General features: G+C 35.8%; 1 protein-coding gene across 4 annotated transcripts in view; it reads right to left on the reverse strand.

Moving 5' to 3' along the window:
* pappab (pregnancy-associated plasma protein A, pappalysin 1b) overlaps window positions 1-17,991 on the reverse strand; it is a 252,884-nt gene that overhangs the window by 39,977 nt on the left and 194,916 nt on the right. For 2 of the 4 annotated variants that reach the window (XM_073949695.1, NM_001278808.1), the window contains 3 exon segments: window positions 10,436-10,619; window positions 7,850-8,057; window positions 1,156-1,348 (listed from right to left, as the gene is read on the reverse strand). In XM_073949695.1, the coding sequence (XP_073805796.1) occupies window positions 1,156-1,348; window positions 7,850-8,057; window positions 10,436-10,619 (585 nt within the window). 4 annotated transcript variants of the gene reach the window in all.

The following is a 17,991-nucleotide window of genomic DNA, read 5'->3' on the forward strand; positions in this document are numbered from 1 at the left end:
TTTTTGCCGTTTTTGTTTTTCAAAATCCACCAGATGCCACTATGTACGCTTTTTCAGATCTCAAATTTCTCTCTTGAAGGCCAGTTGCACCTGCTGTTCTCAAGTAAATCCACCAGAGGCCGCCGTGTACACTTTTTCAGATTTCAAATTTCTCTCACAAGTGTCATACATGCCTGCTCCTCTAGCATGAATCCACCAGAGGCCACTGTGTACACTTTTTCTGATCTCCAATTTCTCTCGCGAGTGCCATACACACCTGGTGTTCCCACGTAAATCCACCAGAGGCCGCTGTGTACACTTTTTCAGATCTCAAATTTCTCTCACGAGTGCCATACATGCCTGCCCCTCTCGCGTAATTCCACCAGAGGCCGCTGTCAACTGACTGACTGAATGACTGACTGACTTATCCCCTTCACCCACCCCCTTCCCTAACCCAACCGATAGTGTTTTTAAAAGCAATTCAGAAACAGAAAAGCCCTCATGGCTGCCTAATGTTTTACCACGTTTTCAGATTTTACCACATTCTCACCCTGTTATTCACTTGTTTATTTTATTTTTGCCTTTTGTTTTTGTTTAATCAGGTTTTTGGAACTGTTCTTCGCCGGACTCAAACCCCGTCATTGCGGTCAACTCCTCTCTGCGTCTCAAGTCCGCTGACGTACATGATGAGCCACTGGGCAAACTGGTAATAGTGAAAAAGCAGTCCACACGGAGGAAAAGAAGCAGAAGCTATCTGTGATGTCATACAGTCCTGTAGCGTTCGTTTTAAAGACGAAATGCAGCCATATGTACCTCTGGCTACATAATTCACACTCTCCAGAAATGTATACAGGGGTACGTAATTACAATGAAGTACGTAATTACAATTCAGTTTTTGGGTGAACTATCCCTTTAATAAAATCATGGAGGTCAATAATGGGCATGACCTTACAGATCTGTTTGTCCATTACATGTATTAGAGGCTGACGGATGAAACCAAGCACATGTAAAAGGTCTGTCATTCCATGAGCACCCAGAGGGGTTAAAAGTGAGCAATAGGGTGTGCATGATGAATGGAAAGTAATGAGAGATGATCGGCTGAGATGTTGATGGAGGAGCAGAGGAGAAGAGAGAGAGAAGACGACAGACCTGCTTGCAGCGGCTGTGCTGTCTCACCGTGTGGTTCGACCGGTTGCAGTCGATCCAGCAGTCGCTGTTGAACTGAAAGCCATTTGTGCACTTGTAGGTGCCGTGGAAAATGGGAGGCGGCGGCTCACATGTGACTGCCACACACTCACCAAACTGCCAGCTTCCGTCCTCTGTACACTGCCGCTTAAACGCCCGCCTGTGGTACATCACAGGCACTGACCTGTTCATCAACACAGAGGTGCAGATTTTCAACATTACTCGGTTGAGTAGAGGCTGGTATACACTGAACAATTTTCAGTTGATAAGACATGTACAGTATTTTATATGTAAAATAAATTACGCCAAACATGTTACAAGTAAACTTAATCAAGTTATGTTTGAAATCAAAAATATAAATTATTTGAACCTTCATATACCAAAATAAATTTATAAATGTTACAATACAGTGTGGATGGAGAACAAAACAATAATAATAATAAAAAAATGCATCCTAAATAGTTTATAGTCATTTTAAGATTTCTTCCAATGTTACATGTTGTTCTGAGGGGGGGAAATGGTTCTGTGGGTCTCGTCTATTAATTCTGATCTTTATTTTGTATTGTATTCTGTCAGGTTATTGGCTGGGCCATTCTACAGCTTGATTTTCATTCTCTGAAACCATTTGAGAGTTTCCTTGGCTGTGTTTTGGATCATTGTCTTGCTGAATTGTTCACCCTGGTTTCATCTTCATCATCCTGATAATTCAGATGTTGGACTGAAGCAGCAAATATTCATTTACAATGAGGCAGGGCAGAAGGCTGCTGAAGAACTACTGAGAGATTTCAGCTGCTGTCAGGGCTTTAACTGCCTTTCTAGACCTTCCTCTCTTCATTTGTTTAGTACTTTTTGCCATGTCATTTTATTACACATAACTTCATTTGTGAAGTAACTGGATTTGTTTTCTTTGCATTTATGGATTTCTTTGGTTGTTACCAACATCAGATAAAAAATTTAAGTCAAAAAACACCTTTAGAAATATGTTTTTAAGAAAAATTGGGATGTGTTGAATACTTATTTCCCCCCCACTGTATATATTGTTTTCCTAAGGAAACAAATTTACAAAAAAAAAAAAAAAAAATTATATATATATATATATATATATATATATATATATATATATATATATATATATAATATAAACAAAATATTGATTTTCAGACCATCTTTTAAATTATATTATATTATATTATATTATATTATATTATATTATATTATATTATATTATATTATGTTATATTATATTATATTATATTATATTATATTATATATTGTATTATATTATATTATATTATATTATATTATGTTATATTATATTATATTATATTATATTATATTATATTATATTATGTTTTGTTATATTATATTATATTATATTATATTATATTATATTATATTATATTTTGACATATTTAAAAATATATTTTAAAGTATTTTGTTTTTAATGTAAAGGTAATTACTTCTTATTAGGTTAAAAATCAGTCCATCTGCTGATTTTGGTTAGTCGAAGAAGGTATTAACATTGCACTGCTTTTAATTAAAAATGGAAAAGTACTGCAATTTGTCCATTTATTTACACTTTAATTGTGTTTTTGAGGCCTTGAAATTGACAGTAGTAAAATGCAATAAAAAACAATACATTTATCATCATCATGTAAACTGTAAAACCTTAATTTTGTGGAAATGGTGACGAGTTTATTACGTGTTCAGTCATTAAACATTTGTTCTTGACAACATGACTGTAGAGATATCACCAAGTACTGGCCTGGCACAATCGTTGCCCTTTAAATATGTACTCAAAGTTGACAAATTTTGCATAAACCCTGGTAGTGTATGATGGGCACTGAGTAATAAACAATTTTTAGTTTCATACTATTATTCCATTTAGTCAGAAGACATCAAACATGTTTAATATTTTGAGCCAATTTTATATCTCATTGTTTGTCATATTTCTCTTAGCAACGAAGCACATGTTTCTGCGTGAGCTCATTGTATTCGGAAAACCTGGCAGTGTGTGACTTATTTAGTACCACTGAAATACCACCTATTTTTATACGCTTTTCAATAAAGCGCCATGGTCACACTTTACACACTTAATTAGTTAATGTTAGTTAATGTATTTACTAACAGAACTGAATAATGATTAGTTAGATTAACAATAATAGTACAGCTTTTATTAATCATACTACTGCATTAACTAATACATTATTATAATCCAAATTGATGCTCGATAAAGGCACTGCTATTTTCATTAACTGAGATGAATAAATGTTGTATTGTACATTGTTTGTTCATATTAGTTTATACATTACAACTAATACAACCTTACTGTAACACATTGTTAACACATTCATTTGTTAACATCAGTTCTGTGGCATTGCAATGAATACTTTCATACCGCATTTATCAATGTATATCTAAACATTTAGTAATACATTAAAAATGCCATAAAGAAAATCAGGGTATACCTAGACAAATAATAAGTGTTTAATATATGGAAATGGCCTTACATGTAAATTTTCATGTAAATTCCACAAGTGTAAAACCCCAGTAAAAACAGGACAGTTAGAAAACAATACAGACTGTTGCGTGACTCACGAGGCAAACCCTTAAATCTGCATGTAATTTAGGTCACGTTCTGATCATAAGGAGATTATCAGCCAAAACATAGGCTGATTTGCTGCACACGGGATCAATAATATGCAAGGCCCAGGCTGTGTTTTGAGATTACTACAATGACCATTATCCTCAATTAATTTTAAGTGTATCAAAAGTTTATATTAAAGAGACCTTTATTTCGAAAACGGAAGATGCAGCAATGTTAAAGCCAGCCACACCAGTTTGCTTCTGACATTACATTACATTTTACATCAAACAGTCATCACTTTAGAGCTAATCAGATCACAAGAGGATATACTGTTTGTAAACTTACTCAGCGACACCCCAAAGAGGCATAAGGTATGTTTAATTGTACCTTTCATTAATTTATTTAGATATCAGAAAGCAGTTTAACTTATTGAATCAATGGAACCTTTAAGATTAAAATCTGTATCTTTTAACATTACATCATGCACTGAATTAGCATGAACATTTTATTTACTAACATCAACAATTGTCAATGATTGCCGCAAAAAAGCCAGAATGCACACTGTTAGTATGTGTTAATTAACGCATTAGACAATTCGGTCCCACTTTATATTAAGTGTCCTTAACTACTATGTACTTACATCAAAAATAAATACAATGTACTTACTGTGTTTATAATGTATTTGAGAACACTTGTGGTGCTTTTGAGTTGGGATAGAGGTTGGGTTATGGACAGGTTTGGTGGTGTGGGTAGGTTTAAGGGTGGGTTAAGGTGTAAGGGATGGTCAACAGTGTATTTACAAATGTAATTACAAAAGTTAATTACAGATGTAATTACATACATGTATTTAATCAAGCATAGGTACACAGTAAATACATGTATTTACACAATAAGTACATTGTAACAAACTAGTAGTTCCTGTTTAAGTACATATTAGTTAAGGCCTCTTATATAAAGTGGGACTGGCAATTCTAACAATGAAGCCATATCATGAAGTGTTACACTTTGTAAAGGTATTTAAATTTAAAATGTTTATTTTTAGTTAACTATAACCACTAATGTTTGATAATCACTTGTTTAATTTGATGATCACTTGTTCAATTCATATCGTCCTGTAAAAAATATGTTATTTATCAGTTTCCGTATTTTGTGATTTACAATTTATTTACGATGTATTTTCCATTTATTTCATTTATTTAATGTAAAATGCATTATATATTTATCTCTGCTCTAGCTGTCAACTTTTAATGTTAGCAACTCTACAGTTTAAAAAAAGTGACTTATTGACATTTTAGTCGTTTGAAATAATAATAATAATAATAATGTATATGAAATAATATATAGAGAAATAAGAATTAAATGACAGAAAATGTTCTAGCAGTTTATCACAAGGTTTTTGTACCGTAAAATACAACACAGACAGACAATGTAATGCAATTCAAAAGCATAAATAAAAACATGAATAAAAAAATACTATTAATTTACTGCGATTTTTTTTTACATTGTAGCCAAAAGTCAGCAAAATGTATGTACAGTAATAGATTCTTACTGTATTGAGTCTGTTCATGTTATAAATGCTGTGTAGTGCATTCCAGCTCTAAAACCACTAACTTGACTGTCCTTGGAATAAAAGGTTCATGGACCACCCGCAGTCCACTCATTGACTGTCTGATGAATACAACTGGCAAGCACTTTGCAAAATGACAAGCTCTAATCTGGTTGGCTGCCTTTCCGCAGCTCTTCAGAGTGCACAGGTTTTTATCTGTCTGCCAAAAAATAGTCATTTTGACTGAAGCAAACAGTCATCCATCCATCCATTTTCCAAACCGCCTGTCCTGAGTACAGTCACAGGCTATAAATTTCGAAAGTAGGATATATATATATATATATATATATATATATATATATATATATATATATATATATATATATATATATATATATATATATAGTGCACGCGAAATGGTATAAAAAAAAATCTGAATTTCTAATCACAAAGTCACTTTTCCATTGTTTTTTTTCTGACTCACAAGGCATCTAAAACAAAATAAACTGCCTTATTCCTTTACATATTAGTAACACAATCGTTTCCTCTCTAAATGGGTTGTTTTTGGCCATAATAATCTAAATTCAACATTTAAAGTGGACCAGATTTACAACTATAATCAAATGTTTGGCTATGCCTGGTTATGTGATTAATTGACCAACAGGGTAAATAGTGACTACAAATGAATCCAAGCTTTCAAACAACTGATAGAACCCTGAGTGTTCAATTTCTGCAACGTGATTAGGGATGTAAGAGGATGGTATGGTCCAAATATGAAATTCAATTTAGAGGTCATGAACTGAGATATAAAAAAAAATGTGATCTTTAAATTTGCAGTACAGTGGCTTAGTGGTTAGCACTGTCGCCTCACAGTAAGAAGGTTGCTGGTTCGAGTATCGGCTGGGTCATTTGCCATTTATATGTAGAGTTTGCATGTTCTCCCTGTGTTGGCGTGGGTTTTCTCCAGGTTCTCCGGTTTCCCCCACAGTCCAAAGACATGGGCTATAGGTGAACTGAATAAACTAATTTGGCCGTAGTGTATGAGTGTGTGTGTGTGTGTGTGTGTGTGTGTGTGTGTGTGTGTGTGTGTGTGTGTCTGTGTGTGTCTGTGTGTGTGTGTGTGTGTGTGTGTGTGTGTGGGTGGGTGTTTCCCAGTAATAGGTTGTGGCTAAAAGGGCATCCGGTGCGTAAAATATGATGAAATAGTTGGCGGTTCATTCCGCTGTGGCGACCCTAGATAAATAAGAGACTAAGCTGAAGGAAAATCAGTGAATGATTGTGGCTTGTCAGACTGCATGAGCATGGTGGAAATCTTCTGACAATGACAGAATCTCATCAGATGGAAAATTTGACCGCAACGGACATCACACAAAACACAAATTTTAGCCTACACTGTAAAAAATATCCGTAAATTAACAATTCTCTGTATTTTGTGATTAATTGTTTTTTTTTCAGATTATTTGTGTTTTGAATTGCTTAATGGCACCTTCAAAATCAAGAGTCAACAAAGCTGAAATAAAAGTCCCATAATGCAATTCATAAAAATAAATAAAAGGAAAATAATAAAAAAAAGGAAAATGAATCATAACATGCAGAACCTGAATATTTTGCACAAAAAAAAAACTATTTTGTTATCCTTTTTTATTTATTTTTTAATTTGCATTATGGGATTTTGATATTTACTCAAACAACTGTTGATGCTGAAAATGTAAAAAATCTTTTTATTGACATTTTAATAGTTTGAAGTGATATATTTTCTGGGTTTGTGTTGTGTTGCTTTTTCCAGTTATTTTACAGACTTTATTTTACAGTGCATCTGGAAAGTATTCATAGTGCTTCACTGTTTGCACATTTTTATATAATATAATAATATATATATATATATATATATATATATATATATATATATATATATATATATATATATATATATAATATTGTTTCTTAGACATTATTCTGTACTTATTCATTCTTATTCATTATTTAATGTCAATAAAAGTCACTTTGTTAAACTGCACAGTTGAATTTTTAACATCAAGAGTCAACAGAGCAGAGTTAAAGATTCCATAATGCAATTTATGACTGTAAATAAACAAAAAAAAATATCTGTAAAATCACGAAAATTTGAATTAATGGATTTTTTTGACAATGTATGCAAACTGTAAACCAATCCCATACTAGAGGGCAATTACTTTTGAGTCTACTATCCTCTATATCTATTCAAACAAAAAAGAGGTCAAAACAGAAGAGAAAGTAATATGTTTTAGTGTAACAAAAAATCTTGACTTCAATTTAGTTAATATACTTTAAAGGTATAGTTTTTTGCAAATTTCCAAACCTGTTTTTTTTCTGTTGAACATCAAAGAAGATATTTTAAAGAAAGCTAGAAATGTGCAACTATTGACATAAATAACTTTTTGTTCTATGAAAGTCAATGGTTACTGGTTTTAAGTTTTCTTAGAGTTAATACTGAGTAAACTTTAATTTTAAGTGAACTTTCCCTCTAAGGTTAATTTATGTAAGATTCCAGGTCTGGTTTAGCCAGCTCTCACCTCTTGGGTTTGTCTATATGAGGCACATGGTATCCCGGCTTGCACTTGTACTTGCAGAACGACCCAACTTTGAGGCCCGTGGCATTGCAGCGTTTGGTTTGTAGGACAGCATTGGGTACAGGAGGAGGGATCGGACAGCGCAGCTCACACAGAGCCTCGGGGAAGGACCACATGCCATCCTCCATACACGTCAGCACGTTATTACTGCCTGTGGAGACAAAAGGACAAACATACTGCATGACTTGTGCATCGTCCATTCCATATGATGTCATAAACTGCAGTGTTTTCTCAAAGTGAACACTCTAAGGGTGTACTCACACTATGTACAGTTGTCTTGAAGCACGACGGCCCGCACTCACATTACATTCGGGCCGGTGCACGCTTACTTCATCGATGATGCACTGTCCAGTAAGCGCTCTCGCTCAGCTCAGTGATTTCTTTAGTTATATCGTTTAAGTTGTTTGATATGCGGTGACACGCAGTCAAATATTTCGCCGAACAGATCAGCCACTTTTGACGCTTATAAACAATCATAAAGTCCTTGTGCTGCAGGAATTAGGAGGTTTGCTGAAGGTGCAGCTGAGGGGTTTGTGTCTTTAATAAACTACAACAGTTTGCGTTCACTGAACAGTACGAATGATTTATGAATCTATATGAAACAGCTCCATAAAAATCACATCTCACTTTCAGTTTCGGGCGTTTTGCACTCAAATACAAGCATACCGCGCCAAAGCCCAAGTCAACCACGTTCAGACACACCTCTTCCAACCGGGCCAGTCCCGGCCAAGTGAAGCGTGCCTGAGCCCGATTCAGTGCACTCACACTTCACAAACGATCCGGGAAACAGGCCTGGGCATGGTTCGGATAGCATAGTGTGAGTAGGCCCTAAGTCGACCTCTCTCTTTTGTATGTTGTAGATGTGAATGAATGGAAGAAGAAAGTAGTACCTCATATAAAAAATTTTTTGAGACCCTCCGTGTTTGATTTTCTTTTTTATATACATGATTATGCCGGCGTACTGTTGTATAAATGGACTATCACACTTAAAGCAGTGCGATAGAGCTGTATATCTTCACTGACAGGACACAAAGGCAACGCACACCTTCCACCAGTGCCAACATAGCCATATCACATTGCTTCTCATGTGATACTGCTCATACTGTATATACTCAAAAATATATATTTTTTTACTCGTTCAAACTAATTATTTAAAATGAAACAACACAATTCTTGAGATTTCATTGGCACAACTTAATTTTTTTTATGTTTCAACATAAATTTGTTAAAAGTGTTAACTGAATCAATTTGTGTTGGGACAACATGAATAAATTGTGTGGAACTCTGCACTTTTTACAGTGTATAAGGGCGCTTTCACATCTGTAGTTAGCTTCATTTAGTCCGGACCAAGGGCAATAAATGATACATTGTTGCATTTTCTGCCGTCTTTGGGTCGTTTTCACACGTTTTAGTCCGAAGCAGTTGAAACGAACCAAAATACAATCATCTGACAAATTCCACATCTCTCATTGGCCAGATGTTGTTGAACATATATCCTAAACTGCTTATTGATTGGTCAGAATTTACGTGCGGGAAAATGCCAATGAACTCCCGCAAGTAAACAAAACCGGCAGACACAATATGTTGTTTTTACTCAGGAGGGACGACTGCGCTGGCTGACTGTATCCTTGCTTTAGACAAACTTTAAATTTGGAGAATGAAGCGCGGCTGCGGCTGGAAAACAGGTTTTTAATGCGTCGCACGTCACTTCAGGAGGAGGCTTGAATTAATTTAGCTAAACTGCGACATGGTCATTTTGCGGAAATATTACCAACAATCCATCAGGTAATGTTTTCCCCTCTCTCTCTCTCTCTCTCTCTCTCTCTCTCTCTCTCTCTGTTGGTAAAGCACTGTCAACAAATATTTTTCCTCTATATCCCATAATGCACAGCGCATCGGCCAACGGCAGCTGGATTAGTCCAAGATGCGCAGTACTTTTTGCGGTTGGAGCTTGTTCTAGTACAGATCATATTCTCACCACAAACGAACCGCTCCAGGGTTCGTTTGAAAGCGACCACCTCTTCAAGCAGGTCTCAGTACGCTTATTTGGTCCGCTTTTGGTGCGCACTTGAGTACGATTGCTGCATTCACACCTGCCCAAACAAACCGCACCAAAAGGGAACACGAACTCTAGTGTGATTCAATCGAACTAAATAAGTCAGGTGTGAAAGCACCCTAAATTGATGTGTTTGCCTGTTTTCTGTAAATAGCAACAGGTCAGATTTGACGTCAGAATGAGTGCTTGTTAATTCTAAAAAAATATATTATTTATTTTGGTTAATTATTATATAATTTCAGTTTGTTTTTCAGTGCCTGTTGTGAGATTCACTTTAGTTTTTATTTTATTTTTAATTTATTGTGAATTTTTCAATTTTATTTTAGTCAACCGGAATGTTTTTGACCAACAGTTTTAGTCTTCGTTTACTAAAATAACCTCGGTGTCAATTTTTGCACATTTGGCATTTTACTCAGCCGACCTCTCAATCCCAGGAGCCTTTTGTTTTAGGATCTGTCAAAGTCTATACCCACCCACAAGCTGCGCCGGCTCGCGGCACTGAAAAGTGCACTTCTTGCCGTAGGTGGTGCCCTCAGAGAACTCGAAGACAGCCGGGTGAACGTGGTACTTGTCAGGCCGCCCGCAGTCCACCGGTTCACAGGTCACCTGCTTATTCCACTTCCCATCCGCACAGGTGAGGGTCACTGTGGATTCAGACTGTGGAGGGGAAAAACACACGGAGGCAAGAGTTCAAACACGGGAAAAGAACATTTTGTTTTCTCTCGGATAATCCGCTGTAACCGCAGCAGTCCGTCAGACCAGACCATATCAAATAATACACATCTGTTTCAATAATACTTTACAAACTACACCGCGCTGAAAAATATAGCTAAATTAAATGCATTTATGTATCTCTCGGTGAGAGGAAGCAGTGGGAAGCTAACAGTCTGAGTGGGTGATAATAAACGGCCGGAGTACAACATATAAAGCTGTCAGAAGTGAAGGCAGAGGTCATTTCTGCTGTTTTACTAAGTCGTGTCAGATCTGCGTGACGTCTCCACATCTGCACAAACCACACACGTCCATAAGAACAAAACCATTGAACTGACTGAACGATTTAAATAACAGCCGTGACATAACAGGACTCTATTTAGTGTTTCATTAGTGAGTTTCTGTCTGAAAACTCTCAATGTGTCCAACTGTGTTCTGGAGAAACAAGACTGACCAAGCAGATCCTCCTTTTCACATGGGAGTAAAGTTACACATCGTCATGAATTCGTGATTGTTCATGCACTTACGGTAAATGACATTAACCTTTGTGCTAAATGCTCACATTTATAACATATTAGCCTGGTGATTTTAGGAAAATGTTGACAGTAATAGCAGTGGTAGTGTTTCCCGCTCCTGTAATACATCCGTGGGCAATTTGACTTGATTTATTCAAAAAGGATGAATTTGTTGTTTCCAGAATAAGAAGTTGAACCGGGTCGTCCAGCAGAGACTTTTTTTCTCTTAGAAATGGCTTATAAACCACACCAAAAATGTGATAAAAACTTTACAAATTTTCTGATAGTTATTATTAAATAATCATTATTTAAAGGACACCTAGTTTACCCCTTTTGTAAGATTTAATATTAAAGGTTGCAGTAGGTGATCTGCCACAATGCTAACCTGTTAGCATAAATCTCTGAAACACCGTCCCTCCCCTGCCGTCCAAAGCCACGCTTTCTGAAAACATGAGCATGTCCACCTTAAAGGTGACAGCAGAACCCTCTCTCATGTGTTGAGGTAAAGCTAAAACTTGACCGGTTACCGGTGCTGATTTCTAAGCCATACTTGCATGCTATTTCGGATCCCCCTCCTCAACCGATTTCTTCCCCCTTCCGCTGTTCACTTTCACTTACTTCCGCGACTCCCCAGCCCTCTTCACTTTCCTATACGTGACACCCCTCCGCACCAATCATCCCTGCCCCCCATCTCCAGTTTCGTGCACAACACCTCTCCATCCTCAGATAACTTGATGGATTTGTTACCTTGATGTACAGTATACCTACACACATGTCCAAACAGTTTGAAAAGTACATTTTTCACCATAGGAGCCCTTTAAATAATTATTGTCAAAGTCAATAATTTTGCCTTTGGCTGCAGTTTTTTTTTTACAGTCAACTTTTTTTTCAAGAAAAAATTCAGACTTCAAAAGATGCATGAGACAATGCTAAAGTTGAATATGTTTGTTTGTGTTTGTATTAACATTCATCACTTGAGAACAGCAAAGATGGGAAGTGACAAAGTACGAATACTTCGTTACTGTACGTAAGTAGATTTTTCTGATATCATAAGATATCATAATCATATTAATCTTCATACAATAAAATTGTGGTTTGCCATCTCCAGGTTGGAGGAAAGTCCTTACCCCAGGTGGAGGAGTTCAAGTTTCTTAGGGTTTTGTTCACGAGTGAGAGAAGGATGGAATGTGAGATTGACAGGCGGATTGGTGCAGCGGCAGCAGTAATGTGGTTGATGTACCAATCCATTGTGGTAAAAAGGAGCTGAACCCAAAGGCAAATCTCTTGATTGACCAGTCAATCTACATTCCTACTCTCACCATATGGTCATGAGCTTTGGGTCATGACTGAAAGGATAAGATGTCAGATACAAGCAGTCGAAAAGAGTTTCCTTCGCAGGGTGGCAGGGTGCACCCTTATAGATAGTGTGAGGAGCTCGGAGTAGACCTGCTGCTCCTCCACATTGAGAGAAGTCAGCTGAGGTGGCTCGAGCATCTTTTTCGGATGCCTCCTGGATGCCAACCTAGGGAGGTCTTCCAGGCATGTCTCACCGGGAGGAGGCCTCGGGGAAGACCCAGGACACGCTTGAGGGACTATGTCTCTTGGCTGGCCTGGGAACACCTCGGGATCCCCCCGGTGGAGCTGGAGGAAGTGTCTAGAGAGAGGGAAGTCTGGGGTTCTCTCCTAAGACTGCTGCCACTGCGACCCGGCCCCCGGAAAAAGGGTTGAAAATGAATGAATGAATGAATAAACAGGTATTGGGGTATTTAGGAGTAAACATATCACAAAACTCTGACAAAGTTTAAAAGACCTTATCCCAAAATGTACTGATAAGTGGACATTCCAAAAACATATGAATATATGTCCCCACACAAGTGACTTTCTTGAGCGAGGATCACCAGTAGAGCTCACGTGATCAGCTCTATCAGCTTATGCCGAGTTCAGACTGCATGATTTTCAAAGTAGTCGTGTCACAGATGTTTTCACACTGCATGACTATATGGGCTAGCATTTTGTCGCTGCTTTGTTTACACTGCAAGATGGATCGGCGATAGGGACTTTCACATTGCATGACTTTACTATAGGAAGAATCGCCGACAACTTCGTCAAAAACTACGTCTCACAGCCAAAAACACGTCGTAGATCTTTTGATATTAACTACATAATGAGAAAGAAGCCTTTAATGGGGTAGAAAATGTACATATTTGCTCACCTGTGTTTAAAGGGAATTAGCCATTTCTCCTCAACGCTGATAATAAACTAATTTCTTTCTGTATGAAACGTCAAACAGACACGGTTGCTCCTGAGTCCTGTCAACCCTCCGCTAGTTTTTCCTCCATTTCGTGGGTCCAAATAAACCGAAAAAGAGCGCTTTTAACTTCTCCCCCAGCCTCCTGCTGGCTTGCAGCAGGTATACACACACGCACACACAAGTGAATGCCGCTCTCTCATTGGCTGTAGGCGATCGCTGATGTTATTTTCAGTCAAAACTCAATTCACACGGCATGATTTAAATCGCCGACAGCTCCAGATATTTAGCATGCCAAATATCTCGCAGGCATCGGCGACTCATCGTCGATTCTCTCAGATCACGTCTTTGATAGTTCATACAGTGTGATTGTCACTCACGTGCACGAGCACCGATTTGCCTGTGATTTCAGGCATTTGTCGGTGATTTCTCAAAACCTGTAGGCGAGCCAAAATCGGGGCTAAAATCACACAGTCTTAACTAGGCATTACTCAGAGGCCGGTTGTATTCTCCATGCTGTAGTCCCACACAGACCTGCGTATGCAGCGGGTCGCCACCCAGAGTGACATGCAGATACAAAGTTGCCGCTAGTGTGAATGAGGCATTATACAACAGTGCTATGTTTATGCTGCGATAACCTCCAGGATGATGGACGTCACAGTGGCGCAGTGAGCAGCTCGATCGTCTCACAGCAAGAAGGTCACTGGATTAAGGGTCAGTTGGCACTTCCATGTGGAGTTTGCAAGTTCTCTCCGTATTCGCGTAGGGTGCTATGGTTTCCCCCACAAGTCCAAACACATGTGCTATAGGTGAATTGAATAAGCTAAATTGTACGTAGTGTATGTGTGTGAATGCAGAGTGTATGGGTGTTTCCCAGTACTGGGTTGCAGCTGGAATGGTAAAAATATACTGGATAAGTTGGCGGGTCATTCCGCTGTGGGGACTCCTGATTAATAAAGGAACTAACCTGAAATGAAATTGAATGGATGAATGAACCTCCTGGATGTACTTTATCTCTAAAGTAACATGCAGGGACAGTTACTGACCTACTATTAACTCAACACATAAATCACTGCTTTATTAACCCCAAACCTTTACCATGACTGCAAACAGCCACAGATCAAACTCTGCTGTGTACAAAGCAGGAATAACAGCTGTGAATTTGTCACCAGAAGCAGAAAAAACTGAATTTTTCTTCAAGCGCCTTCAAATGTGTGAAGCACGCGAAAGCTTTAGGCTTTTACTGCACGACAGCAAATTTAAGGCTTTTCTCAGGCCAAAGAATTATGATCTAACATGTGGGTTATGGGATCGTTGTACTTTTTTTTGTGCGTGTGTGTGGTATTAAGCATTAAGTAAAAAGTGATGTTTAACATAAACCATACCCAGCGGCTTGGACGCGGGCCGTAGGTGGGCTTACAGTCCAGACTGTTTCAATGAAGCACAGAGTAAAACATGCACTTCTCCACACATTTCTCCTTTTGTTTATGACAAGTGATGAAAGCTGCTCGCTTACAAAAAAACAGAGGGGGAAAAAAAGGATGTCAGCTATGTTTATTGAAACAATTTCTGTGAAGCCAACAGTTTTTGCTGGCAAGGCGCGGATTATTGTGGCAAATGTTCTTTATTGTGCGTCTGTAAAACAAAACATGGAGATGTACAAACTATTTTATTTAATTTTTGGTGCTGCTTTGACAGGGACCACTCTCTTTTCTCTTTATTTGAGATTGCAGATTTCAATAGGCTGGAATGTGGTGAGCTTATCTAATGTTCTGTACCCTCTCAGGAAATGTACCAGCACCTAAAACTGAGCAAAGCAGCGGGACGCATTTGAAATGCAATCCAGACACACAGTTACAAAACACTTTTTTGCCCCCTTCTTTCCCCCTTCCTTTTCTTGCGCTGAAACTCTTATTGAAAACAGCTCGCTGTGGAAGTGTGAGTCTCCAATATTTAAGGATATCTGGAAAACAAAACAAAACTACGTACGAGTTGGTAAAAAAATGAAACGCGAGAAACAAAATGGCAAAAGAAAAAACAACAGTAACAGAAAAATCCAAAAAGCTAAATTTATTTCATTCATTCATTCATTCATTCATTCATTCATTCATTCATTCATTCATTCATTCATTCATTCATTCATTCAATTATTTTTCCTTCGGCTTAGTCTCTTTATTCATCAGGGGCCGCCACAGTAAAATGAGCCACCAACTTATCCAGTATATGTTTTACACAGCGGATGCCCTTCCAGCCTCAACCCAGTACTGGGAAACATAGAGCAAAATTGTGGGAGAAAATAAATAAATACATATAAATAAACAGACAAAAGCCAAATGAAATGAAACTATATAAATGCATATTATGATATAATTTAAAATCTGATTCCTATAGTTTTGCTTTGTTATTTATTGCTGATCAAAAAAAAATAAATAGAATAAAGAAGAATAAAGAATAAAATAAGGCATGAAAAAACTAAGCACAACAAAGAAAAATTATAATAATTAAGTAAATCTAAATAAAAAAAAATAAAGGAAAAAAAACAGCAAAACAACTAAATAAAGCAAGTAGAAACTAATCTAAATATTATTTGTACCTTTGTTATTTTTATTTTGCTCTAAAATAAACAAAACGGAAAAGAATTAAACAGCAAAACAAACAAACAAAAAATAAAATAATATAAATTAATTGATATCAGCAAGCAGAATCTAAATAAAACCTGATTCATATAGTTTTGCTTTGTTATGTATTATTTTTGCTCAGAAATAACAAACATAAATAAATAATTGGGAAAAAACTAAACAAATAATAAAATAAGACATGAAAAAACAATAAACTAAATAAGAAAAATCTGTAAAATGTAATGAAGTTAATGTTTAAAGAATATATATAGCAAAACAAACAAAAAAACGAAACAAAAATTTAATAAATGAAGCAGAGCAAAAGAGAAATAGAAATTCATTAAGCAAAAGACATTTGAATAGAAAATAAACTAAAATAAATAAAAGCATACAACATATAAACAAATAAAAGCCGAATGAAATTAAAATATATAAATATAAAATATTTGGTATTTATTGTTGTTAACAAATAAACTGCAAAAAATATCTAAGTAAATAAAAATAAGCCCATCAAAGAGAAAGATAATGAAAATCAGATTTTTAAAGTTTTGATTTGCTATGTATTTTTTGCCAAAAAAAATGAAAAAATAAAAAGAAATAAAAAGTAAAAACTAAACAAAGAATAAAATAAGACATGAAACAAAACTATGCACAACAAAAACTGCACAACAAAGAGAAAATAAACAAATCTAAATCAGCAAATAAAACAAGCAGAATGGAAGCCATGGAAGTTTTGCTTTGTTTATTTTTGCTCAAAAATAACAATCAATCAATAAATAGGGAAAAAAATTAATAAAATTAGACATAAAAAAACTGTAAAAAAAATAAATAAGTGAAAATGTGTCAAATTTAAATTAAACAATTGAAGCAGAGCAATCTTAAGTCCAATCTTAAGTAAATAAAGCCCAACAAAAAAAAATATATATATAAATGAAAGTTTTTTTTAAAGTTTTGTTATGTATTTTTTGCAAAAAAAAACCCCAAAAATAAACAGCAAAAAAATAAACGAAGAATAAAATAAGACATTAATTAAAACTAAATCACAACAACAAGTAATGTAACAAATATTAATAAACAAATAAAATAAGCAGAAACAAAATAAAATTGGATTTTGCTTTGTTATGCATTTTTTGTTTTTGCTCAAACAAAAATAAATAAATAAATTGAAAAAAAAAACAAATAAGAAAATAAGAAATGGAAAAACTATAAGAAATAAATAAGTAAAAATACGTCAAATTTGAATTAAATGAAAGAGCAAAAGAAAAAAAATCTACCAAAAGCTAAGAAATTTGAAGAGAAAATAAATAATAAAAAATAGATAACATATATATATATATATATATATATATATATATATATATATATATATATATATATATATATATATATATAATAAAAAAATAAAAGCCAAATAAAATTTAAATATATAAATATACATATATTATGATATAAATATAAAATCTTTGTTATTTATTGTTGCACAAAAAAATAAACCAAGACATGAAATAAAAATAGGGCGTCACTGTGGAGCCGTGGTATAGCACAATCGCCTCACAGCAAGAAGGTTGCTGGTTCTAGTCTCGGCTGGGTCAGTTGGCATTTCTGTGTGGAGTTTGCATTTTCTTCCCGTGGATTTCCTTTAGGTGCTCCTGTTGCACCCCATAGTCCAAATACATGTGGTAGGCTATAGGTGAATTGGGTAAGCTAAATTGTTCGTAGTGTGTGTGTGTGAATGAGTGTGTGTGGATGTTTCCCAGTGATGGGTTGCAGCTGGAAGGGCATCCGCTGCGTAAAACATATGCTAAATAGGTTGGCGGTTCATTCCGCTGTGGCGACCCCAGATTAATAATAAAGGGACTAAGTCGAAAAGAAAATGAATGAACGAATGAAATAAAAATAAGCTCAACAAAGAAAAAATGAAAATAAAAATAAATAAA

This window comes from Danio rerio, chromosome 5, assembly GCF_049306965.1.
Source record: "Danio rerio strain Tuebingen ecotype United States chromosome 5, GRCz12tu, whole genome shotgun sequence".
NCBI lineage: Eukaryota > Metazoa > Chordata > Actinopteri > Cypriniformes > Danionidae > Danio > Danio rerio.